Below are 27,214 nucleotides of genomic sequence, written 5' to 3'. Positions count from 1 at the left end.
GGACTTAATTTCTATTAAGTTGATATCATATAAACCATATCTCACATTTGAGGCAGCATTTTTTTAAATTAAAAACACCAGATGTTTTTACCACATGCTATGGTATTTCATGCTATGGTACTTACCCATCAGACAAATCTTTTTTCTGCAGGCACTCTAGACTACCGCCCGCCTGAGTACTGCACAGAGGGCAAGTACCACGGCAAACCAGCTACTGTGTGGTCTCTGGGAGTGCTCTTATTCCTGTTGGTGTGTGGACGCATTCCAGAACCAAGAGACAAGCAAATGATTGAGGAAGACACCTGGTCTGAGCCTGGCTTGTCAAACGGTAAGATGGCATTCATCACAGCAAAGAAGACCAACTGTAATTTAAATCATACAAAACAAAGAAATACAGAAAAAGTAACACCTGAGCCAAGTGGCCGTAGAAAAGACGGATATTGGATAATACAAGCATTTTTTTTCTGATTTTTTGACCGTACTTTATAGAATAGTCGAATCTTACAGCTCAATACAAAGACAGCAGGTGTAAAGTTTAAGGTAATAATCTGACTCACTTCTATCGTTCTGCACAGAATGCTGCCTCCTGATTCGATCCCTCCTGAAGGAAAGCCCAAGACAACGGATTCATTTGAGGGAAATCCTTCGACATGAATGGTTTAAGGTAATGAGCCTAAGATCAGCTACAAATGATTTTGAAGATTACATTCACTTTTCATTTTAAAGATTTTAAAAATGTTTTCTTCTAATTGTAATCTATGACTGTAACCTTTTTTGTTTGTTTGTTTCAGGTCACAGAATAAGACATGAAGAGGAATGTCAGAGCTGCACGTCATGTCAGAATTGCTCTCTTAGTCGCCCCATAAGTTCCTGTGAAAGCTGCTTCTGCCACGGCCCTCTCCAAAGGATCCTGCACTGGATGTCACAGAATTTCCAGTCTTTGGCTGCTTCCTCCTTCTGCTTTGTATCTAACAGGCTGATATGAGTGGTTCCACAATGCTTTGTAGCCCTGGGAGGCCCGTCGCCAAGGGGGGGCATTAGGGGGCAGTGCCCCCCCCCAGATGACACAATGTGCCCCCCTAATCATATGGTCATTCAGCAAACTTACTATTGAAGTAAAAGAATTCACGTATTCCATAACGAAATGTCTTCAGCAGCATTTAGCTCACAGGAGCACTAATCTCTGTAACTTTAAATAACATTGTCTTCAGAAATATAGCCTAAATCGGAAATTAGTCGGAGCGTGTGTTCAAGTAATTTTCTAACATTGAACAGCAGTAAAACAGAGATTCTTCTTGTTGGTTCAAAAAATACAATAAGTAAGTCGAATATTTCTTCTATGGAAATAGATAACTGTTCTGTTCCTCTATCGAACCAGGTCAAAAGTTTGGGTGTCATTCTTGACACAACTCTGTCTTTTGAATCTCACATTAATAGAGTTACCCGTTCTGCATTCTTCCATATCCGCAATATAAATCGTCTGCGTCCTGTCCTTTCCCTCAAGAGCACTGCTACACTTGTGCATGCTCTTGTAACATCTAGAATCGACTATTGTAATGCTTTGTTTTATGGGATTCCTTCCAAATCTCTTCATAAATTACAGTTAGTACAAAATGTTCAAGTTCAAGTTCCGTTTATTTATAGAGCACATTTACTACCGGCTGACAACCGACCAAAGTGCTGTACAAAAATTGCAATAAAATACACAATAAAACAAACAATGATCACTTAGGATCAGTGAGTACAAAATCCAATTACATATTAAAAGCTGAATCAAACAGATGAGTTTTCAGAGCAGATTTAAACTCAGATAAGGAGGAGGCCATTTTAATTTGGATTGGGAGTTTGTTCCACAACGTGGGGCCCGCTACTTCAAACGCTCTATTTCCCCTATTTTTCAAGCGGGTTCTGGGAATCTGAAGGAGGAATTTGTTTACCGATCTAAGCCCTCGCTTGGGGGTATATAAATGAAGTAGGTCTGACAGGTATAATGGTGCAAGATTATTTAGTGATTTGTAGACCAGCAATAGAATTTTGTATTCAATTCTATACTGAACCGGTAACCAATGTAGGGATCTCAGAAGGGGTGTAACATGCTCAAACTTTTTACATCCCTTCAGAAATCTCGCTGTTGCGTTTTGAACGACTTGTAGGCGTGAAATTTGAGTCTTAGCAACACCATAATATAGAGAGTTGCAATAGTCCAGCCTCGATGTTATGAAGGCATGGACAGCAACCTCTAAAGAGGCGTTAGAGAGAAAATATTTAATTTTAGAGAGAGAGCGTAAATAGAAGAAGCTACAGCCCACTACAGAGGCAATTTGCCTGTCAAATTTCAGACTATTATCGATCATCACACCTAGATTACGCACTTGGGATGAGGTACTCAGGTTTGAGATTTCTAAATTTTGTGAGTTTTGTCTACTGGTTTCGGAGGGGCTAAAAACAATGGCCTCCGTTTTATCTGAATTTAAAAAAAGGAAATTTGATTTGCCATGATTTTACGTCGTCCAGACATGTGGATAAACAACTAAGAGCATGCTCATTATCAGAGGTCAGAGGCAGATAGATTTGCATATCATCAGCGTAGCAATGAAAAGAAACGTTGTGTTTCCTAAAGATAGATCCCAAGGGAAGCAGATAGAGAGAGAAAAGAGTAGGTGCAAGAACAGACCCCTGCGGTACACCACAGGTTAGCTTGCGCGATAATGAATTCGAATTTCCTATTTTAACTAAAAAAAAGTTCTATTGGTTAAAAAAGATTTGAACCACTTTAAGACCGTTCCTCCAAAATGCTGCAGCTCGAGTCATTACCAAAACTTCCACTTTTGAACACATTTCACCTGTTTTACAGAAGTTGCGTTGGCTCCCAGTTAAATTCCGTGTACATTTTAAAATCTTACTTTTAACTTACAAAGCACTTAACAATTTGGCTCCTTCCTATCTTCAAGATCTTCTTCATATACACATTCCTTCCCGCACTCTAAGATCTGCTTCTGCACTTACACGTATTCAGCCACGCACTCGGACAACTTCTATGGGATCACGAGCTTTTGGCTATGCTGCTCCCCATTTATGGAACTCTCTTCCTGTAGAGGTTCGCAACAGCTCTAGTCTCTCAGATTTTAAATCTCGTCTTAAAACGTATTTGTACAGGCAGGCTTTTATGTGATTTAATGTTTGATTGCTGTACTGGTTTGATTGTTTAATGTCTTTTTTTTTAATGAATTTTGTAAGGTGTCCTTGAGTGCCATGAAAAGCGCCTTTAAATAAAATGTATTATTTATTATTATTATTATTATGTCACAGAATTTCCAGTCTTTGGCTGCTTCCTCTTCTGCTTTGTATCTAACGGGCTGATATGAGTGGTCCCACAATGCTTTGTAGCCCTGGTAGTGTCTGGTGCCTTGTTTTGAGGAAGTGATATTTTCATCTAGCAGTATTTGGTGACCACACATGAAAATGCAATGTAGATAGTGTAAATGATATTACAAATCTGTTATTTTTTCCAGATCAAATCGTTTTGACTGAGGGCAAAGTTAAGTTTTTATAACTTTATATTTTTATTCAACCTTTGTACTTTGACTGAATTGTTGGCTTGTCTGTTTGCTATTCTACAAACTTTGTATTCCTGTATAATGGCTGTTATTGTTCATTAACTATTATTGTTCAATAAATAATATGTCATATAAACAATATTGACGTACCTGATTTTGAGAAATGGTATGTGTGTTACACCGCTTAACATTGTGATTGCTATCAGGATATGAGGAGACTTTCAACTAGTGATCTTAACATGGGAAGTACAGAATAATAACCCCCTTTCAATATTGCAACTCCAACTTAGCAAACCATCCTCATAATTCTCCAAACTTTAAATCAAGTTGTTCTTAACTTCTGCTCTTAAGCTTTTTGGACTCAATCATATTCGTTAAATTTTCCTCCCTGTGCAGTATTATTTGGTAAAAGAGCAACACTGATCTCCAAACATAAGTCAATAAATCTCTGCTGATTATAGTAAATATAATTGATCCATTCTGCGTTTTTGTTTTGCGTGATCCATATGAATATTCAAAATACAGGGCTGGGTAAGAATAACTAATTCTCTCTTTTTTTTCGCTTCTTATTTTTATGAAGGAATATCAATTCTTAAATTCGAAGAATCAATCTTTTAGTCAGTCATTTTTAGTTGATGAACGAACAGAACATTGTAGTGCACCTTTCTATCTAATAAATCGCAATTTGTTTTTGTGCTTTGTTATAAAGTTTCAGATTTCAAATTATGTCAATATTATTATCAAATTTAAACAATAAATACCATTTTGACATTTTTAATGTCGCTCCTCCGACCTCATTGTAGCTCCTAGCTCAGTTCAAGCGGTTCTTAACTGAATACCATTTCTTCCTTTTTACACATTTCTAAATAAACTATCATGAATAAACTAATCATGTCTCATGTAATCACTCAAACTAAGAAAGCTTGAGAGCAATGTTACATTTAAAGTTACCTCATAAAAGTCGTGAATAAACTCATTAGACAATTAGAAAAAATAACCCTAGAAAATAACTTTTTGCACTATATTATATTATTCATCATATGTACATTTATTTTTCTGTATCTGAATGAATCTAACAATCGAAACGTTTTTATATCAACTATTTAAAACAAAGTTAGCATTATAACTTAATTATTATGAACTGTGATCGTAAAGGATTTGCTATCCTGCGGCTCCCTCTGGTGGACAACATTAGTATTCATCTGACTATGAATCGAATTGACATAAATGTTTGATACTTTTTTTTAACGATCACATTTTTAATGATTATTTTATTACTGACAATATAGCCACATCAAACTCAATTGAACTGATTCATGGCACCTTATTTCATGTTTTAACCGTCGAATTTTAAACTTCCATTTTTTAGCTAAGCAGTACTGATACATTATTATATCACTTGTTAAATGGTTATTTAATAATTACATTCAGTCCTGCATGGACAGACTCGGTTTGTTTGCAGATTCGATGTGCGCTTTGCTCACGCACGCGACTTCGGGTGCGCATGCGTGCATATGAGTGATTGGAATTTTAGTTGCTATGGCGACGCGTCTTATGAATTCTGACTGCAAATATTATCAACAAACACTTTGATCGCTATCTGTTGGTTGAGAGACTTTTGCTGAATATTTTCTGTGCTGATCTGGAGATTTTGAAGCTGTTCTGAGGATTTCAGAGAGGAAACTTTTATTCTAGAAGGAGATCGGATAATATTTATCCTCTAACGTTACATCGATTTATTTTTTTAAAGTTCATATTATTTCTGAGGACTCTTTAATTGTATTGTTGTTTTCTTGTTTTAGAGGGAGTTTTATTTTATTTATTTAGTTGTTTTGGGGGAGGGGTATTTCTGAGGAGCATTGTATTGTATTCTATTTTGTATTGTATTTGTATTGTTTTCATTGCAGTTTGAAGTAGGATGCAAGGCCCGACCCGGACACCCCCCGAGCTTATTCCTGAACATTTAACACCTCTGTCTTGTGAGTTTGTTTCTGTGTCCACAGGTCCCAGGAAGAGAGAGTGCCAGAGAGACAGCCAGCAGAGCCCAGATGATGGAGGTCCGTCCACACCAAGGAGAAAGAGGAGGAGGATGGATAGCTCTGTGAAGCTTCATTACTGGGACTGGAGCGGCATCATCGCAGACCAGAATACCGCACCGATACAGGAGAGAAGAGCTGAGGGTAAATCAAATGACCATTGGAGAATATCACTGGAGTGTCATCATTAATTAAATGACCACACCATTATTATATCAAAATACAACTGAAGTTTGATCGAGCCAATAATCAGATTGATTTTTTATTCCAAGACATGTCATGAATATTTAAACAAGGGTTGTTTAAAAAAATAAAACATTTAAACAGAAGAATAGCCATAATATGAGGATCCAATGTTTAATAATTATAATTATTTGTTTGAAACATGCTTTTGTTTGATATTCCCTGCTTTAGATCAACATTGTCTACAGTCCAGTGTCTGTGGTGCAGAGGATCATGGTCTTCAGGAACCGCTACCCAGTGGTCTTGAAGTTCTTCCTCCTGCAGATCAACAGGTTCAAACCCCTCCAGCTCCAGTCCACCACAGTCCAGCACCTTTCCAGAAATGGTTTGAGGTATATTGGCCCTAATGAGCTACAAATGAATTTGAATATATTAATATTTGGAAGATTTCTACACCTTTTTGTGCATTTGTTTTAAATGTTCTTTGTTTATTGTGATATGGGAAGAAATCAAGGTCAAATCTCTTCTATGTGCTCTATGTATATCATCAGCCTGTTAGTGAGGAAAGTGATAGTCAGGAGAGACAGAGGAAGAAGAGTAGTTCTGTAGATCTGCTCTCTCTTCACTGGAGTTCTGGAGAGCGTCTCTCTCTTCACAGCAGTGGCTCAGGTCAGGGTCAGAAAGTGGAGGATCAGACCACTGCAACCATTAGTGAGAGACACGCTGAGGGTAAATCCAATGACCAGTTGAGAATGTGTAAATGCTGTTTATTAGTGCTCTGTACATCATAAAGTCTACATCATTTTCAGCTAGATATGAGTATCCATTAATGGAAACGTGTCATTCACGGGAACTTAATTAATTAATTAAGGGAATTTGTCTGTTCCCTTGGATGAAGCGCCATGTAATTACCATATGTTACAAATTCACACCTATATCAAAATCCAAAAGTTTGATCAAAGTTATACATTTTTTTCCAGGACATGTCTTAAATATTTAAACAAAACTTTTATTTGTTTAAGAACTCATGTAGCAACTGAAGAATCACCATAATATGACTATGCAGTGTTTAATTTATTAATTTAATACAATTTAATTAAATTAATAATTTATTAATTTATTTATTGAATTGATTGATTCACTTTATTTATTCTGTATTATACATTTTAAGGCCAGACAAGTAGTTTGTTGAGGGTTGGTTTGTAAAGAAGTGTATCCTTGATATTCCCTGCTTTAGATCAACATTGTCTACAGTCCAGTGTCTGTGGTGCAGAGGATCATGGTCTTCAGGAAGCTCTACCCAGTGGTCTTGAAGTTCTTCCTCCTGCAGATCAACACGTTCAAACCCCTCCAACTCCAGTCCACCACAGTCCAGCACTTTTCCAGAAATGGTTTGAGGTATTGGCCCTAATAAGCTACAAATGAATTTGAATATATATTAATATTTGGAAGATTTTGACACCTTTTTGTGCATTTGTTTTAAATGTTCTTTGTTTATTGTGATATGGGAAGAAATCAAGGTCAAATCTCTTCTATGTGCTCTATGTATATCATCAGCCTGTTAGTAAGGAAAGTGATAGTCAGGAGAGACAGAGGAAGAAGAGTAGTTCTGTAGATCTGCTCTCTCTTCACTGGAGTTCTGGAGAGCGTCTCTCTCTTCACAGCAGTGGCTCAGGTCAGGGTCAGAAAGTGGAGGATCAGACCACTGCAACCATTAGTGAGAGACACGCTGAGGGTAAATCCAATGACCAGTTGAGAATGTGTAAATGCTGTTTATTAGTGCTCTGTACATCATAAAGTCGACATCATTTTCAGCTAGATATGAGTATCCATTAATGGAAACGTTTCATTCACGGGAACTTAATTAATTAAGGGAATTTGTCTGTTCCCTTGGATGAAGTGCCATGTAATTACCATATGTTACAAATTCAGACCTATATCAAAATCCACAAGTTTGATCAAAGTTATAGTTTTTTTCCCAGGACATGTCTTAAATATTTAAACAAAACTTTTATTTGTTTAAGAATTCATGTAGCAACTGAAGAATCACCATAATATGACAATGCAGTGTTTAATTTATTAATTTAATACAATTTAATTTAATTAATAATTTATTCAGTTATTTATTGAATTGATTGATTCACTTTATTTATTTATTCTGTATTATACATTTTAAGGCCAGACAAGTAGTTTGTTGAGGTTTGGTTTGTAAAGAAGTGTGTCCTTGATATTCCTTGATTTAGATCAAAATGGTCTACAGTCCAGTGTCTGTGGTGCAGAGGATCATGGTCTTCAGGAAGCTCTATCCGGTGGTCTTGAAGATCAGCAGGTTCAAACCCCTCCAGCTCCAGTCCAGCACAGTCCAGTCAGTCCAGCACCAGGTCACAACAACAGAGTGGACGTGACAACTGAGGGTGAGTTTACGGCCATGACCTCAAGCATTAAACTCACTGCTGTCCATGCAACTAAAATGAAGTTGCACTTTTTGCAGACAACATTTTGAGCCGGTATGAAATCGGCAGAATGCTCGGTGAGGGATCATTCGGCTCGGTTTATGAAGGGAAACGCTTGGAGGATGGCCTTGAGGTATCGTCATTTTCTTACAATATTTAGCCAACACATTTATTTTGTCTCACTATAGCCATTTCAAGTCTTTTTGTGTATATTTTTCCACTATTTACTGCATTTGACGTGTTAGAAATGTTACAATGTTTTTTGTTTTTTATTATCAGGTGGCAGTGAAAATTGCCAGAAAGCCGCAGAACATGAAATACATCTACATTGTAAGTAGGCTACACTCACTATGTTGTTTTCAAATTAAAATATGTAAACATAATGACAACACCTTCATATAACAATGATCTTTCTTCCAGCCTGGTCATCCGGCAAAATTCCCATTAGAGGTCGGCCTATTAATCCTTGCTAATAGGGGCCCCAAAGTTTCAGAGATCATTGAGCTGCTGGACTGGCAGGACCAGCCTGACCGATATATCATGGTCTTGGAGCGTCCCTCACCATGTAAAGATCTGTGGGATTTTTGGAATGGTCACGAAGGCATCCTAGATGAAGACACAGCGCGGTTTATTATGGCGCAGACAACAATGGCTGCTCATATGTGCTGTCGCCGTGGAGTGTTTCACCGTGATATTAAGCTGGAGAACCTGCTGATCAACACAGAAACTCTTCAGGTCAAACTGATTGACTTCGGCTGCGGGGATCTCCTGCAGGAATCTGCCTATGAAAGATTATGTGGTATGAATTATTAATCAAACCTGTAGTTTGGGACTTAAGTTCTATTGACTAGTTAAATTGGTATCATATAAACCATATCTCACATTTGAGGCAGCATTTTTTTAAATGAAAAACACCAGATGTTTTTACCACATGCTATGGTATTTCATGCTATGGTACTTACCCATCAGACAAATCTTTTTTCTGCAGGCACTCTAGACTACCGCCCGCCTGAGTACTGCACAGAGGGCAAGTACCACGGCAAACCAGCTACTGTGTGGTCTCTGGGAGTGCTCTTATTCCTGTTGGTGTGTGGACGCATTCCAGAACCAAGAGACAAGCAAATGATTGAGGAAGACACCTGGTCTGAGCCTGGCTTGTCAAACGGTAAGATGGCATTCATCACAGCAAAGAAGACCAACTGTCATTTAAATCATACAAAACAAAGAAATACAGAAAAAGTAACACCTGAGCCAAGTGGCCGTATAAAAGACGGATATTGGATAATACAAGCATTTTTTTCTGATTTTTTGACCGTACTTTATAGAATAGTCGAATCTTACAGCTTAATACAAAGACAGCAGGTGTAAAGTTTAAGGTAATAATCTGACTCACTTCTATCGTTCTGCACAGAATGCTGCCTCCTGATTCGATCCCTCCTGAAGGAAAGCCCAAGACAACGGATTCATTTGAGCGAAATCCTTCGACATGAATGGTTTAAAGTAATGAGCCTAAGATCAGCTACAAATGATTATGAAGATTACATTCACTTTTCATTTTAAAGATTTTAAAAATGTTTTCTTCTAATTGTAATCTATGACTGTAACCTTTTTTGTTTGTTTGTTTCAGGTCACAGAATAAGACATGAAGAGGAATGTCAGAGCTGCACGTCATGTCAGAATTGCTCTCTTAGTCGCCCCAGAAGTTCCTGTGAAAGCTGCTTCTGCCACGGCCCTCTCCAAAGGATCCTGCACTGGATGTCACAGAATTTCCAGTCTTTGGCTGCTTCCTCCTTCTGCTTTGTATCTAACAGGCTGATATGAGTGGTCCCACAATGCTTTGTAGCCCTGGGAGGCCCGTCGCCAAGGGGGGGCATTAGGGGGCAGTGCCCCCCCCCCAGATGACACAATGTGCCCCCCTAATCATATGGTCATTCAGCAAACTTACTATTGAGAGCAAAAAAAGAATTCACGTATTCCATAACGAAATGTCTTCAGCAGCATTTAGCTCACAGGAGCACTAATCTCTGTAACTTTAAATAACATTGTCTTCAGAAATATAGCCTAAATCGGAAATTAGTCGGAGCGTGTGTTCAAGTAATTTTCTAACATTGAACAGCAGTAAAACAGAGATTCTTCTTGTTGGTTCAAAAAATACAATAAGTAAGTCGAATATTTCTTCTATGGAAATAGATAACTGTTCTGTTCCTCTATCGAACCAGGTCAAAAGTTTGGGTGTCATTCTTGACACAACTCTGTCTTTTGAATCTCACATTAATAGAGTTACCCGTTCTGCATTCTTCCATATCCGCAATATAAATCGTCTGCGTCCTGTCCTTTCACTCAAGAGCACTGCTACACTTGTGCATGCTCTTGTAACATCTAGAATCGACTATTGTAATGCTTTGTTTTATGGGATTCCTTCCAAATCTCTTCATAAATTACAGTTAGTACAAAATGTTCAAGTTCAAGTTCCGTTTATTTATAGAGCACATTTACTACCGGCTGACAACCGACCAAAGTGCTGTACAAAAATTGCAATAAAATACACAATAAAACAAACAATGATCACTTAGGATCAGTGAGTACAAAATCCAATTACATATTAAAAGCTGAATCAAACAGATGAGTTTTCAGAGCAGATTTAAACTCAGATAAGGAGGAGGCCATTTTAATTTGGATTGGGAGTTTGTTCCACAACGTGGGGCCCGCTACTTCAAACGCTCTATTTCCCCTATTTTTCAAGCGGGTTCTGGGAATCTGAAGGAGGAATTTGTTTACCGATCTAAGCCCTCGCTTGGGGGTTTATAAGTGAAGTAGGTCCGACAGGTATAATGGTGCAAGATTATTTAGTGATTTGTAGACCAGCAATAGAATTTTGTATTCAATTCTATACTGAACCGGTAACCAATGTAGGGATCTCAGAAGGGGTGTAACATGCTCAAACTTTTTACATCCCTTCAGAAATCTCGCTGCTGCGTTTTGAACGACTTGTAGGCGTGAAATTTGAGTCTTAGCAACACCATAATATAGAGAGTTGCAATAGTCCAGCCTCGATGTTATGAAGGCATGGACAGCAACCTCTAAAGAGGCGTTAGAGAGAAAAGATTTAATTTGAGAGAGAGAGCGTAAATAGAAGAAGCTAGAGCCCACTACAGAGGCAATTTGCCTGTCAAATTTCAGACTATTATCGATCATCACACCTAGATTACGCACTTGGGATGAGGTACTCAGGTTTGACATTTCTAAATTTTGTGAGTTTTGTCTACTGGTTTCGGAGGGGCTAAAAACAATGGCCTCTGTTTTATCTGAATTTAAAAAAAGGAAATTTTTTACGAGCCATGATTTTACGTCGTCCAGACATGTGGATAAACAACTAAGAGCATGCTCATTATCAGAGGTCAGAGGCAGATAGATTTGCATATCATCAGCGTAGCAATGAAAAGAAACGTTGTGTTTCCTAAAGATAGATCCCAAGGGAAGCAGATAGAGAGAGAAAAGAGTAGGTGCAAGAACAGACCCCTGCGGTACACCACAGGTTAGCTTGCGCGATGATGAATTAGAGTTTCCTATTTTAAATGAAAAAGTTCTATTGGTTAAAAAAAGATTTGAACCACTTTAAGACCGTTCCTCCAAAATGCTGCAGCTCGAGTCATTACCAAAACTTCCACTTTTGAACACATTTCACCTGTTTTACAGAAGTTGCATTGGCTCCCAGTTAAATTCCGTGTACATTTTAAAATCTTACTTTTAACTTACAAAGCACTTAACAATTTGGCTCCTTCCTATCTTCAAGATCTTCTTCATATACACATTCCTTCCCGCACTCTAAGATCTGCTTCTGCACTTACACGTATTCAGCCACGCACTCGGACAACTTCTATGGGATCACAAGCTTTTGGCTATGCTGCTCCCCATTTATGGAACTCTCTTCCTGTAGAGGTTCGCAACAGCTCTAGTGTCTCAGATTTTAAATCTCGTCTTAAAACTTATTTGTACAGGCAGGCTTTTATGTGATTTAATGTTTGTTGCTGTACTGGTTTGATTGTTTAATGTCTTTTTTTTAAATGAATTTTGTAAGGTGTCCTTGAGTGCCATGAAAGGCGCCTTTAAATAAAATGTATTATTTATTATTATTATTATTATTATGTCACAGAATTTCCAGTCTTTGGCTGCTTCCTCTTCTGCTTTGTATCTAACGGGCTGATATGAGTGGTCCCACAATGCTTTGTAGCCCTGGTAGTGTCTGGTGCCTTGTTTTGAGGAAGTGATATTTTCATCTAGCAGTATTTGGTGACCACACATGAAAATGCAATGTAGATAGTGTAAATTATATTACAAATCTGTTATTTGTTCCCGATCAAATCGTTTTGACTGAGGGCAAAGTTAAGTTTTTATAACTTTATATTTTTATTCAACCTTTGTACTTTGACTGAATTGTTGGCTTGTGTGTTTGCTATTCTACAAACTTTGTATTCCTGTATAATGGCTGTTATTGTTCATTAACTATTATTGTTCAATAAATAATATGTCATATAAACAATATTGGCGTACCTGATTTTGAGAAATGGTATGTGTGTTGTTACACCGCTTAACATTGTGATTGCTATCAGGATATGAGGAGACTTTCAACTAGTGATCTTAACATGGGAAGTACAGAATAATAACCCCCTTTCAATATTGTGCTTTGTTATAAAGTTTCAGATTTCAAATTATGTCAATATTATTATCAAATTTAAACAATACCATTTTGACATTTTTAATGTCGCGTGTTGTAGCTCCTCCGACCTCATTGTAACGTTAGCTCATCAGTTCAAGCGGTTCTTAACTGAATACCATTTCTTCCTTTTTACACATTTCTAAATAAACTATCATGAATAAACTAATCATGTCTCATGTAATCACTCAAACTAAGAAAGCTTGAGAGCAATGTTACATTTACCTCATAAAAGTCATGAATAAACTCATTAGACAATTAGAAAAAATAACCCTAGAAAATAACTTTTTGCACTATATTATATATTCATCATATGTACATTTATTTTTCTGTATCTGAATGAATCTAACAATCGAAACGTTTTTATATCAACTATTTAAAACAAAGTTAGCATTATAACTTAATTATTATGAACTGTGATCGTAAAGGATTTGCTATCCTGCGGCTCCCTCTGGTGGACAACATTAGTATTCATCTGAGTATGAATCGAATTGACATAAATGTTTGATACTTTTTTTAACGATCACATTTTTAATGATTATTTTATTACTGACAATATAGCCACATCAAACTCAATTGAACTGATTCATGGCACCTTATTTCATGTTTTAACCGTCGAATTTTAAACTTCCATTTTTTAGCTAAGCAGTACTGATACATTATTATATCACTTGTTAAATGGTTATTTATTAATTACATTCAGTCCTGCATGGACAGACTCGGTTCGTTTGCAGATTCGATGTGCGCTTTGCTCACGCACGCGACTTCGGGTGCGCATGCGTGCATATGAGTGATTCGAATTTGAGTTGCTATGGCGACGCGTCTTATGAATTCTGACTGCAAATATTATCAACAAACACTTTGATCGCTATCTGTTGGTTGAGAGACTTTTGCTGAATATTTTCTGTGCTGATCTGGAGATTTTGAAGCTGTTCTGAGGATTTCAGAGAGGAAACTTTTATTCTAGAAGGAGATCGGATAATATTTATCCTCTAACGTTACATCGATTTATTTTTTTAAAGTTCATATTATTTCTGAGGACTCTTTAATTGTATTGTTGTTTTCTTGTTTTAGAGGGAGTTTTATTTTATTTATTTAACGTTAGTTGTTTTGGGGGAGGGGTATTTCTGAGGAGCATTGTATTGTATTCTATTTTGCATTGTATTTGTATTGTTTTCATTGCAGTTTGAAGGAGGATGCAAGGCCCGACCCGGACACCCCCCGAGCTTATTCCTGAACATTTAACACCTCTGTCTTGTGAGTTTGTTTCTGTGCCCACAGGTCCCAGGAAGAGAGAGTGCCAGAGAGACAGCCAGCAGAGCCCAGATGAGGGACGTCCGTCCACACCAAGGAGAAAGAGGAGGAGGATGGATAGCTCTGTGAAGCTTCATTACTGGGACTGGAGCGGCATCATCGCAGACCAGAATACCGCACCGATACAGGAGAGAAGAGCTGAGGGTAAATCAAATGACCATTGGAGAATATCACTGGAGTGTCATCATTAATTAAATGACCACACCATTATTATATAAAAACTGAAGTTTGATCGAGCCAATAATCAGATTGATTTTTTATTCCAAGACATGTCATGAATATTTAAACAAGGGTTGTTTAAAAAAATAAAACATTTAAACAGAAGAATAGCCATAATATGAGGATCCAATGTTTAATAATTATAATTATTTGTTTGAAACATGCTTTTGTTTGATATTCCCTGCTTTAGATCAACATTGTCTACAGTCCAGTGTCTGTGGTGCAGAGGATCATGGTCTTCAGGAACCGCTACCCAGTGGTCTTGAAGTTCTTCCTCCTGCAGATCAGCAGGTTCAAACCCCTCCAGCTCCAGTCCACCACAGTCCAGCACTTTTCCAGAAATGGTTTGAGGTATATTGGCCCTAATAAGCTACAAATGAATTTGAATATATTCATATTTGGAAGATTTCTACACCTTTTTGTGCATTTGTTTTAAATGTTCTTTGTTTATTGTGATATGGGAAGAAATCAAGGTCAAATCTCTTCTATGTGCTCTATGTATATCATCAGCCTGTTAGTGAGGAAAGTGATAGTCAGGAGAGACAGAGGAAGAAGAGTAGTTCTGTAGATCTGCTCTCTCTTCACTGGAGTTCTGGAGAGCGTCTCTCTCTTCACAGCAGTGGCTCAGGTCAGGGTCAGAAAGTGGAGGATCAGACCACTGCAACCATTAGTGAGAGACACGCTGAGGGTAAATCCAATGACCAGTTGAGAATGTGTAAATGCTGTTTATTAGTGCTCTGTACATCATAAAGTCTACATCATTTTCAGCTAGATATGAGTATCCATTAATGGAAACGTGTCATTCACGGGAACTTAATTAATTAAGGGAATTTGTCTGTTCCCTTGGATGAAGTGCCATGTAATTACCATATGTTACAAATTCACACCTATATCAAAATCCAAAAGTTTGATCAAAGTTATAATTATTTTTCCCAGGACATGTCTTAAATATTTAAACAGAACTTTTATTTGTTTAAGAATTCATGTAGTAACTGAAGAATCACCATAATATGACAATGCAGTGTTTAATTTATTAATTTAATACAATTTAATTTAATTAATATATTTATTTATTTAATTGATTGATTCACTTTATTCATTTATTTAGTATTATAGTTTATTTTAAGGCCAGACAAGTAGTTTGTTGAGGGTTGGTTTGTAAAGAAGTGTGTCCTTGATATTCCTTGATTTAGATCAAAATGGTCTACAGTCCAGTGTCTGTGGTGCAGAGGATCATGGTCTTCAGGAAGCTCTATCCGGTGGTCTTGAAGATCAGCAGGTTCAAACCCCTCCAGCTCCAGTCCAGCACAGTCCAGTCAGTCCAGCACCAGGTCACAACAACAGAGTGGACGTGACAACAGAGGGTGAGTTTACGGCCATGACCTCAAGCATTAAACTCACTGCTGTCCATGCAACTAAAATGAAGTTGCACTTTTTGCAGACAACATTTTGAGCCGGTATGAAATCGGCAGAATGCTCGGTGAGGGATCATTCGGCTCGGTTTATGAAGGGAAACGCTTGGAGGATGGCCTTGAGGTATCGTCATTTTCTTACAATATTTAGCCAACAAATTTATTTTGTCTCACTATAGCCATTTCAAGTCTTTTTGTGTTTATTTTTCCACTATTTACTGCATTTGACGTGTTAGAAATGTTACAATGTTTTTTGTTTTTTATTATCAGGTGGCAGTGAAAATTGCCAGAAAGCCGCAGAACATGAAATACATCTACATTGTAAGTAGGCTACACTCACTATGTTGTTTTCAAATTAAAATATGTAAACATAATGACAACACCTTCATATAACAATGATCTTTCTTCCAGCCTGGTCATCCGGCAAAATTCCCATTAGAGGTCGGCCTATTAATCCTTGCTAATAGGGGCCCCAAAGTTTCAGAGATCATTGAGCTGCTGGACTGGCAGGACCAGCCTGACCGATATATCATGGTCTTGGAGCATCCCTCACCGTGTAAAGATCTGTGGGATTTTTGGAATGGTCACGAAGGCATCCTAAATGAAGACACAGCACGGTTTATTATGGCGCAGACAACAATGGCTGCTCATATGTGCTGTCGCCGTGGAGTGTTTCACCGTGATATTAAGCTGGAGAACCTGCTGATCAACACAGAAACTCTTCAGGTCAAACTGATTGACTTCGGCTGCGGGGATCTCCTGCAGGAATCTGGCTATGAAAGATTCTGTGGTATGAATTATTAATCAAACCTGTAGTTTGGGACTTAATTTCTATTAAGTTGATATCATATAAACCATATCTCACATTTGAGGCAGCATTTTTTTTAATTAAAAACACCAGATGTTTTTACCACATGCTATGGTATTTCATGCTATGGTACTTACCCATCAGACAAATCTTTTTTCTGCAGGCACTCTAGACTACCGCCCGCCTGAGTACTGCACAGAGGGCAAGTACCACGGCAAACCAGCTACTGTGTGGTCTCTGGGAGTGCTCTTATTCCTGTTGGTGTGTGGACGCATTCCAGAACCAAGAGACAAGCAAATGATTGAGGAAGACACCTGGTCTGAGCCTGGCTTGTCAAACGGTAAGATGGCATTCATCACAGCAAAGAAGACCAACTGTAATTTAAATCATACAAAACAAAGAAATACAGAAAAAGTAACACCTGAGCCAAGTGGCCGTAGAAAAGACGGATATTGGATAATACAAGCATTTTTTTCTGATTTTTTGACCGTACTTTATAAAATATAGTCGAATCTTACAGCTTAATACAAAGACAGCAGGTGTAAAGTTTAAGGTAATAATCTGACTCACTTCTATCGTTCTGCACAGAATGCTGCCTCCTGATTCGATCCCTCCTGAAGGAAAGCCCAAGACAACGGATTCATTTGAGCGAAATCCTTCGACATGAATGGTTTAAGGTAATGAGCCTAAGATCAGCTACAAATGATTTTGAAGATTATATTCACTTTTCATTTTATAGATTTTAGAAATGTTTTCTTCTAATTGTAATCTATGACTGTAACCTTTTTTGTTTGTTTGTTTCAGGTCACAGAATAAGACATGAAGAGGAATGTCAGAGCTGCACGTCATGTCAGAATTGCTCTCTTAGTCGCCCCATAAGTTCCTGTGAAAGCTGCTTCTGCCACGGCCCTCTCCAAAGGATCCTGCACTGGATGTCACAGAATTTCCAGTCTTTGGCTGCTTCCTCCTTCTGCTTTGTATCTAACAGGCTGATATGAGTGGTCCCACAATGCTTTGTAGCCCTGGGAGGCCCGTCGCCAAGGGGGGGCATTAGGGGGCAGTGCCCCCCCAGATGACACAATGTGCCCCCCTAATCATATGGTCATTCAGCAAACTCACTATTGAGAGCAAAAAAAGAATTCACGTATTCCATAACGAAATGTCTTCAGCAGCATTTAGCTCACAGGAGCACTAATCTCTGTAACTTTAAATAACATTGTCTTCAGAAATATAGCCTAAATCGGAAATTAGTCGGAGCGTGTGTTCAAGTAATTTTCTAACATTGAACAGCAGTAAAACAGAGATTCTTCTTGTTGGTTCAAAAAATACAATAAGTAAGTCGAATATTTCTTCTATGGAAATAGATAACTGTTCTGTTCCTCTATCGAACCAGGTCAAAAGTTTGGGTGTCATTCTTGACACAACTCTGTCTTTTGAATCTCACATTAATAGAGTTACCCGTTCTGCATTCTTCCATATCCGCAATATAAATCGTCTGCGTCCTGTCCTTTGACTCAAGAGCACTGCTACACTTGTGCATGCTCTTGTAACATCTAGAATCGACTATTGTAATGCTTTGTTTTATGGGATTGCTTCCAAATCTCTTCATAAATTACAGTTAGTACAAAATGTTCAAAGTCAAGTTCCGTTTATTTATAGAGCACATTTACTACCGGCTGACAACCGACCAAAGTGCTGTACAAAAATTGCAATAAAATACACAATAAAACAAACAATGATCACTTAGGATCAGTGAGTACAAAATCCAATTACATATTAAAAGCTGAATCAAACAGATGAGTTTTCAGAGCAGATTTAAACTCAGATAAGGAGGAGGCCATTTTAATTTGGATTGGGAGTTTGTTCCACAACGTGGGGCCCGCTACTTCAAACGCTCTATTTCCCCTATTTTTCAAGCGGGTTCTGGGAATCTGAAGGAGGAATTTGTTTACCGATCTAAGCCCTCGCTTGGGGGTATATAAGTGAAGTAGGTCTGACAGGTATAATAGTGCAAGATTATTTAGTGATTTGTAGACCAACAATAGAATTTTGTATTCAATTCTATACTGAACCGGTAACCAATGTAGGGATCTCAGAAGGGGTGTAACATGCTCAAACTTTTTACATCCCTTCAGAAATCTCGCTGCTGCGTTTTGAACGACTTAGCCGTGAAATTTGAGTCTTAGCAACACCATAATATAGAGAGTTGCAATAGTCCAGCCTCGGTGTTATGAAGGCATGGACAGCAACCTCTAAAGAGGCGTTAGAGAGAAAAGATTTAATTTGAGAGAGAGAGCGTAAATAGAAGAAGCTAGAGCCCACTACAGAGGCAATTTGCCTGTCAAATTTCAGACTATTATCGATCATCACTCCTAGATTACGCACTTGGGATGAGGTACTCAGGTTTGAGATTTCTAAATTTTGTGAGTTTTGTCTACTGGTTTCGGAGGGGCTAAAAACAATGGCCTCCGTTTTATCTGAATTTAAAAAAAGGAATTTTTTTAAGAGCCATGATTTTACGTCGTCCAGACATGTGGATAAACAACTAAGAGCATGCTCATTATCAGAGGTTAGAGGCAGATAGATTTGCATATCATCAGCGTAGCAATGAAAAGAAACGTTGTGTTTCCTAAAGATAGATCCCAAGGGAAGCAGATAGAGAGAGAAAAGAGTAGGTGCAAGAACAGACCCCTGCGGTACACCACAGGTTAGCTTGCGCGATGATGAATTAGAGTTTCCTATTTTAAATGAAAAAGTTCTATTGGTTAAAAAAGATTTGAACCACTTTAAGACCGTTCCTCCAAAATGCTGCAGCTCGAGTCATTACCAAAACTTCCACTTTTGAACACATTTCACCTGTTTTACAGAAGTTGCATTGGCTCCCAGTTAAATTCCGTGTACATTTTAAAATCTTACTTTTAACTTACAAAGCACTTAACAATTTGGCTCCTTCCTATCTTCAAGATCTTCTTCATATACACATTCCTTCCCGCACTCTAAGATCTGCTTCTGCACTTACACGTATTCAGCCACGCACTCGGACAACTTCTATGGGATCACAAGCTTTTGGCTATGCTGCTCCCCATTTATGGAACTCTCTTCCTGTAGAGGTTCGCAACAGCTCTAGTGTCTCAGACTTTAAATCTCGTTTTAAAACGTATTTGTACAGGCAGGTTTTTATGTGATTTAATGTTTGTTGCTGTACTGGTTTGATTGTTTAATGTCTTTTTTTTTTATGAATTTTGTAAGGTGTCCTTGAGTGCCATGAAAAGCGCCTTTAAATAAAATGTATTATTTATTATTATTATTATTATGTCACAGAATTTCCAGTCTTTGGCTGCTTCCTCTTCTGCTTTGTATCTAACGGGCTGATACGAGTGGTCCCACAATGCTTTGTAGCCCTGGTAGTGTCTGGTGCCTTGTTTTGAGGAAGTGATATTTTCATCTAGCAGTATTTGGTGACCACACATGAAAATGCAATGTAGATAGTGTAAATGATATTACAAATCTGTTATTTGTTCCCGATCAAATCGTTTTGACTGAGGGCAAAGTTAAGTTTTTATAACTTTATATTTTTATTCAACCTTTGTACTTTGACTGAATTGTTGGCTTGTCTGTTTGCTATTCTACAAACTTTGTATTCCTGTATAATGGCTGTTATTGTTCATTAACTATTATTGTTCAATAAATAATATATCATATAAACAATATTGGCCTACCTGATTTTGAGAAATGGTATGTGTGTTGTTACACCGCTTAACATTGTGATTGCTATCAGGATATGAGGAGACTTTCAACTAGTGATCTTAACATGGGAAGTACAGAATAATAACCCCCTTTCAATATTGCAACTCCAACTTAGCAAACCATCCTCATAATTCTCCAAACTTTAAATCAAGTTTTTCTTAACTTCTGCTCTTAAGCTTTTTGGACTCAATCATATTTGTTAAATTTTCCTCCCTGTGCAGTATTATTTGGTAAAAGTGCAACACTGATCTCCAAACATAAGTCATTAAATCTCTGCTGATTATAGTAAATATAATTGATCCATTCTGCGTTTTTGTTTTGCGTGATCCATATGAATATTGATTCAAAATACAGGGCTGGGTAAGAATAACTAATTCTCTCTTTTTTTTCGCTTCTTATTTTTATGAAGGAATATCAATTCTTAAATTCGAAGAATCAATCTTTTAGTCAGTCATTTTTAGTTGATGAACGAACAGAACATTGTAGTGCACCTTCTATCTAATAAATCGCAATTTGTTTTTGTGCTTTGTTATAAAGTTTCAGATTTCAAATTATGTCAATATTATTATCAAATTTAAACAATAAATACCATTTTGACATTTTTAATGTCGCGTGTTGTAGCTCCTCCGACCTCATTGTAGCTCCTATCTCAGTTCAAGCGGTTCTTAACTGAATACCATTTCTTCCTTTTTACACATTTCTAAATAAACTATCATGAATAAACTAATCATGTCTCATGTAATCACTCAAACTAAGAAAGCTTGAGAGCAATGTTACATTTACCTCATAAAAGTCATGAATAAACTCATTAGACAATTAGAAAAAATAACCCTAGAAAATAACTTTTTGCACTATATTATATATTCATCATATGTACATTTCTTTTTCTGTATCTGAATAAATCTAACAATCGAAACGTTTTTATATCAACTATTTAAAACAAAGTTAGCATTATAACTTAATTATTATGAACTGTGATCGTAAAGGATTTGCTATCCTGCGGCTCCCTCTGGTGGACAACATTAGTATTCATCTGACTTTGAATCGAATTGACATAAATGTTTGATACTTTTTTTTAACGATCACATTTTTAATGATTATTTTATTACTGACAATATAGCCACATCAAACTCAATTGAACTGATTCATGGCACCTTATTTCATGTTTTAACCGTCGAATTGTAAACTTCCATTTTTTAGCTAAGCAGTACTGATACATTATTATATCACTTGTTAAATGGTTATTTAATAATTACATTCAGTCCTGCATGGACAGACTCGGTTTGTTTGCAGATTCGATGTGCGCTTTGCTCACGCACGCGACTTCGGGTGCGCATGCGTGCATATGAGTGATTCGAATTTTAGTTGCTATGGCGACGCGTCTTATGAATTCTGACTGCAAATATTATCAACAAACACTTTGATCGCTATCTGTTGGTTGAGAGACTTTTGCTGAATATTTTCTGTGCTGATCTGGAGATTTTGAAGCTGTTCTGAGGATTTCAGAGAGGAAACTTTTATTCTAGAAGGAGATCGGATTATATTTATCCTCTAACGTTACATCGATTTATTTTTTTAAAGTTCATATTATTTCGGATGACTCTTTAATTGTATTGTTGTTTTCTTGTTTTAGAGGGAGTTTTATTTTATTTATTTATTTGTTTTGGGGGGAGGGGTATTTCTGAGGAGCATTGTATTGTATTCTATTTTGTATTGTATTTGTATTGTTTTCATTGCAGTTTGAAGGAGGATGCAAGGCCCGACCCGGACACCCCCCGAGCTTATTCCTGAACATTTAACACCTCTGTCTTGTGAGTTTGTTTCTGTGCCCACAGGTCCCAGGAAGAGAGAGTGCCAGAGAGACAGCCAGCAGAGCCCAGATGATGGACGTCCGTCCACACCAAGGAGAAAGAGGAGGAGGATGGATAGCTCTGTGAAGCTTCATTACTGGGACTGGAGCGGCATCATCGCAGACCAGAATACCGCACCGATACAGGAGAGAAGAGCTGAGGGTAAATCAAATGACCATTGGAGAATATCACTGGAGTGTCATCATTAATGAAATGACCACACCATTATTATATAAAAACTGAAGTTTGATCGAGCCAATAATCAGATTGATTTTTTATTCCAAGACATGTCATGAATATTTAAACAAGGGTTGTTCAAAAAAATAAAACATTTAAACAGAAGAATAGCCATAATATGAGGATCCAATGTTTAATAATTATAATTATTTGTTTGAAACATACTTTTGTTTGATATTCCCTGCTTTAGATCAACATTGTCTACAGTCCAGTGTCTGTGGTGCAGAGGATCATGGTCTTCAGGAACCGCTACCCAGTGGTCTTGAAGTTCTTCCTCCTGCAGATCAGCAGGTTCAAACCCGTCCAGCTCCAGTCCACCACAGTCCAGCACTTTTCCAGAAATGGTTTGAGGTATATTGGCCCTAATAAGCTACAAATGAATTTGAATATATTAATATTTGGAAGATTTCTACACCTTTTTGTGCATTTGTTTTAAATGTTCTTTGTTTATTGTGATATGGGAAGAAATCAAGGTCAAATCTCTTCTATGTGCTCTATGTATATCATCAGCCTGTTAGTGAGGAAAGTGATAGTCAGGAGAGACAGAGGAAGAAGAGTAGTTCTGTAGATCTGCTCTCTCTTCACTGGAGTTCTGGAGAGCGTCTCTCTCTTCACAGCAGTGGCTCAGGTCAGGGTCAGAAAGTGGAGGATCAGACCACTGGAACCATTAGTGAGAGACACGCTGAGGGTAAATCCAATGACCAGTTGAGAATGTGTAAATGCTGTTTATTAGTGCTCTGTACATCATAAAGTCTACATCATTTTCAGCTAGATATGAGTATCCATTAATGGAAACGTGTCATTCACGGGAACTTAATTAATTAAGGGAATTTGTCTGTTCCCTTGGATGAAGTGCCATGTAATTACCATATGTTACAAATTCACACCTATATCAAAAATCCAAAAGTTTGATCAAAGTTATACATTTTTTTCCAGGACATGTCTTACATATTTAAACAGAACTTTTATTTGTTTAAGAATTCATGTAGCAACTGAAGAATCACCATAATATGACTATGCAGTGTTTAATTTATTAATTTAATACAATTTAATTTAATTAATAATTTATTCATTTATTTATTGAATTGATTGATTCACTTTATTTATTTATTCTGTATTATACATTTTAAGGCCAGACAAGTAGTTTGTTGAGGGTTGGTTTGTAAAGAAGTGTGTCCTTGATATTCCTTGATTTAGATCAAAATGGTCTACAGTCCAGTGTCTGTGGTGCAGAGGATCATGGTCTTCAGGAACCTCTACCCAGTGGTCTTGAAGATCAGCAGGTTCAAACCCCTCCAGCTCCAGTCCAGCACAGTCCAGTCAGTCCAGCACCAGGTCACAACAACAGAGTGGACGTGACAACTGAGGGTGAGTTTACGGCCATGACCTCAAGCATTAAACTCACTGCTGTCCATGCAACTAAAATGAAGTTGCACTTTTTGCAGACAACATTTTGAGCCGGTATGAAATCGGCAGAATGCTCGGTGAGGGATCATTCGGCTCGGTTTATGAAGGGAAACGCTTGGAGGATGGCCTTGAGGTATCGTCATTTTCTTACAATATTTAGCCAACAAATTTATTTTGTCTCACTATAGCCATTTCAAGTCTTTTTGTGTTTATTTTTCAACTATTTACTGCATTTGACGTGTTAGAAATGTTACAATGTTTTTTGTTTTTTATTATCAGGTGGCAGTGAAAATTGCCAGAAAGCCGCAGAACATGAAATACATCTACATTGTAAGTAGGCTACACTCACTATGTTGTTTTCAAATTAAAATATGTAAACATAATGACAACACCTTCATATAACAATGATCTTTCTTCCAGCCTGGTCATCCGGCAAAATTCCCATTAGAGGTCGGCCTATTAATCCTTGCTAATAGGGGCCCCAAAGTTTCAGAGATCATTGAGCTGCTGGACTGGCAGGACCAGCCTGACCGATATATCATGGTCTTGGAGCGTCCCTCACCATGTAAAGATCTGTGGGATTTTTGGAATGGTCACGAAGGCATCCTAGATGAAGACACAGCGCGGTTTATTATGGCGCAGACAACCATGGCTGCTCATATGTGCTGTCGCCGTGGAGTGTTTCACCGTGATATTAAGCTGGAGAACCTGCTGATCAACACAGAAACTCTTCAGGTCAAACTGATTGACTTCGGCTGCGGGGATCTCCTGCAGGAATCTGCCTATAAAAGATTCTGTGGTATGAATTATGAATCAAACCTGTAGTTTGGGACTTAAGTTCTATTGACTAGTTAAATTGGTATCATATAAACCATATCTCACATTTGAGGCAGCATTTTTTTAAATTAAAAACACCAGATGTTTTTACCACATGCTATGGTATTTCATGCTATGGTACTTACCCATCAGACAAATCTTTTTTCTGCAGGCACTCTAGACTACCGCCCGCCTGAGTACTGCACAGAGGGCAAGTACCACGGCAAACCAGCTACTGTGTGGTCTCTGGGAGTGCTCTTATTCCTGTTGGTGTGTGGACGCATTCCAGAACCAAGAGACAAGCAAATGATTGAGGAAGACACCTGGTCTGAGCCTGGCTTGTCAAACGGTAAGATGGCATTCATCACAGCAAAGAAGACCAACTGTAATTTAAATCATACAAAACAAAGAAATACAGAAAAAGTAACACCTGAGCCAAGTGGCCGTATAAAAGACGGATATTGGATAATACAAGCATTTTTTTCTGATTTTTTGACCGTACTTTATAGAATAGTCGAATCTTACAGCTTAATACAAAGACAGCAGGTGTAAAGTTTAAGGTAATAATCTGACTCACTTCTATCGTTCTGCACAGAATGCTGCCTCCTGATTCGATCCCTCCTGAAGGAAAGCCCAAGACAACGGATTCATTTGAGGGAAATCCTTCGACATGAATGGTTTAAGGTAATGAGCCTAAGATCAGCTACAAATGATTTTGAAGATTATATTCACTTTTCATTTTAAAGATTTTAAAAAAAAATTCTTCTAATTGTAATCTATGACTGTAACCTTTTTTGTTTGTTTGTTTCAGGTCACAGAATAAGACATGAAGAGGAATGTCAGAGCTGCACGTCATGTCAGAATTGCTCTCTTAGTCGCCCCAGAAGTTCCTGTGAAAGCTGCTTCTGCCACGGCCCTCTCCAAAGGATCCTGCACTGGATGTCACAGAATTTCCAGTCTTTGGCTGCTTCCTCCTTCTGCTTTGTATCTAACAGGCTGATATGAGTGGTCCCACAATGCTTTGTAGCCCTGGGAGGCCCGTCGCCAAGGGGGGGCATTAGGGGGCAGTGCCCCCCCAGATGACACAATGTGCCCCCTTAATCATATGGTCATTCAGCAAACTTACTATTGAGAGCAAAAAAAGTATTCACGTATTCCATAACGAAATGTCTTCAGCAGCATTTAGCTCACAGGGGCACTAATCTCTGTAACTTTAAATAACATTGTCTCCAGAAATATAGCCTAAATCGGAAATTAGTCGGAGCGTGTGTTATAGGTTCTGCACAAGTGTACCTTCCTGTGGCCACGCACTTGTTGAATTTCCATATTCATTTGCCTGCTAAAAATAGCCTATGCTACTGTTTCCATGTAAAAAAAAAAGAGGTAATTTTTCTCAGAATTGCATGATATACTGTAAACTCAAAATGGCAGGTTATAAAGTCAGAGTCACGTGATATATAGTCACATTTGCGTGTTATAAAGTCAGAATTGTTAGATAAACTCACAATTGTGGGAAATCTATGTCAGAATTATGAGATAAATTATGCTTCTGATTGCTTTTAGAGGGGAAAGCTGTCTATAAATGCTGGTCTAGGATCAGTTTTCTCCATAAAATAATATTGGCTAAACTATTGGTGGATTAGTTCTACGCGCGCGCAAATCCTCTCCTTATAATAAGCAGTTGGGCTATGTAAATAAGACATTATTGTGCATCAGCTTTACTGATAGCTTAACTTTGTGAGATCGCGATGAAGTTGTATAACAGCTTTTTAATGATATAATAAAATGAGCGCTCTTTGCAAGATTTCTGCCATGCCAAATCCTGCATATAGCCTGTCATATAGTAAATGTTTTTAGAGTGGAAGCACATATCCTCATGGTGTGGGTTCACCCTCTGCCTATGATCAGAAACTTAATATTCTGTGTTTTGGTGTTTTAATATAGCATTTGGTCTATTTCAGTTATATTAGACTAACTACGTGATGTTATTGTTTTGGTGACTGTCTTTTTTGTAGATAGTGTAAATGATATTACAAATCTGTTATTTGTTCCTGATCAAATAGTTTTGACTGAGGGCAAAGTTAAGTTTTATAACTTTATATTTTTATTCAACCTTTGACTGAATTGTTGGCTTGTCTGTTTGCTATTCTACAAACTTTTTATTCTTGTATAATGGCTGTTATTGTTCATTAACTATTATTGTTCAATACATAATATGTCATATAAACAATATTGGTGTGCCTGATTTTGAGAAATGGTATGTGTGTTGTTACACCGCTTAACATTGTGATTGCTATATCAGGATATGAGCAAACTTTCAACCAGCATAGGCCAAATAAAAAATTTTTTGTAGACAATCACCTATTGCACCTCAGCATTTTCCAAACCCTTTTATCTTTATATGGAAAACAAATCAGTTTTCTTCTGCAGGTCCTCTATCCACCTTATTTTTTATTTATTT

At 37.6% G+C, this 27,214-nt stretch overlaps 2 protein-coding genes and 1 long non-coding RNA gene across 3 annotated transcripts; all 3 read left to right on the top strand.

Moving 5' to 3' along the window:
• The first annotated feature begins 4 nt into the window (after positions 1–4).
• On the top strand, positions 5–1,083 carry LOC307011428. Its single transcript, XR_013800418.1, has 3 exons — positions 5–328; positions 576–664; positions 792–1,083. It is a non-coding gene; the product is annotated as an uncharacterized lncRNA (long non-coding RNA).
• A 3,816-nt stretch (positions 1,084–4,899) lies between these two features.
• LOC307012231 (uncharacterized protein) lies at positions 4,900–9,868 on the top strand (the record flags this gene model as incomplete). The annotated part of the gene is made up of 12 exons (XM_079638647.1): positions 4,900–5,737; positions 6,008–6,168; positions 6,328–6,505; positions 7,014–7,174; positions 7,334–7,511; positions 8,020–8,190; positions 8,268–8,362; positions 8,509–8,559; positions 8,650–9,028; positions 9,218–9,394; positions 9,641–9,729; positions 9,857–9,868. Exons 1-12 carry the CDS (start codon positions 5,476–5,478, stop codon positions 9,866–9,868), a joined length of 1,914 nt encoding a protein of 637 aa, XP_079494773.1. The 5' UTR covers positions 4,900–5,475.
• A 4,195-nt stretch (positions 9,869–14,063) lies between these two features.
• LOC307012230 (uncharacterized protein) lies at positions 14,064–26,764 on the top strand. The gene is made up of 20 exons (XM_079638646.1): positions 14,064–14,401; positions 14,667–14,827; positions 14,987–15,164; positions 15,670–15,840; positions 15,918–16,012; positions 16,159–16,209; positions 16,300–16,678; positions 16,860–17,036; positions 17,285–17,373; positions 20,475–20,514; positions 22,279–22,455; positions 22,757–22,881; positions 23,041–23,218; positions 23,728–23,898; positions 23,976–24,070; positions 24,217–24,267; positions 24,358–24,736; positions 24,926–25,102; positions 25,349–25,437; positions 25,565–26,764. Exons 1-20 carry the CDS (start codon positions 14,140–14,142, stop codon positions 25,574–25,576), a joined length of 3,057 nt encoding a protein of 1,018 aa, XP_079494772.1. The 5' UTR covers positions 14,064–14,139; the 3' UTR covers positions 25,577–26,764.
• The last annotated feature ends 450 nt before the right edge of the window (positions 26,765–27,214 follow it).

The sequence above is a fragment of the Phoxinus phoxinus genome (genome assembly GCF_949152265.1).
Source record: "Phoxinus phoxinus genome assembly, chromosome: 15".
Taxonomy (NCBI): domain Eukaryota; kingdom Metazoa; phylum Chordata; class Actinopteri; order Cypriniformes; family Leuciscidae; genus Phoxinus; species Phoxinus phoxinus.
This window is presented reverse-complemented; position numbering and strand designations above follow the sequence as displayed.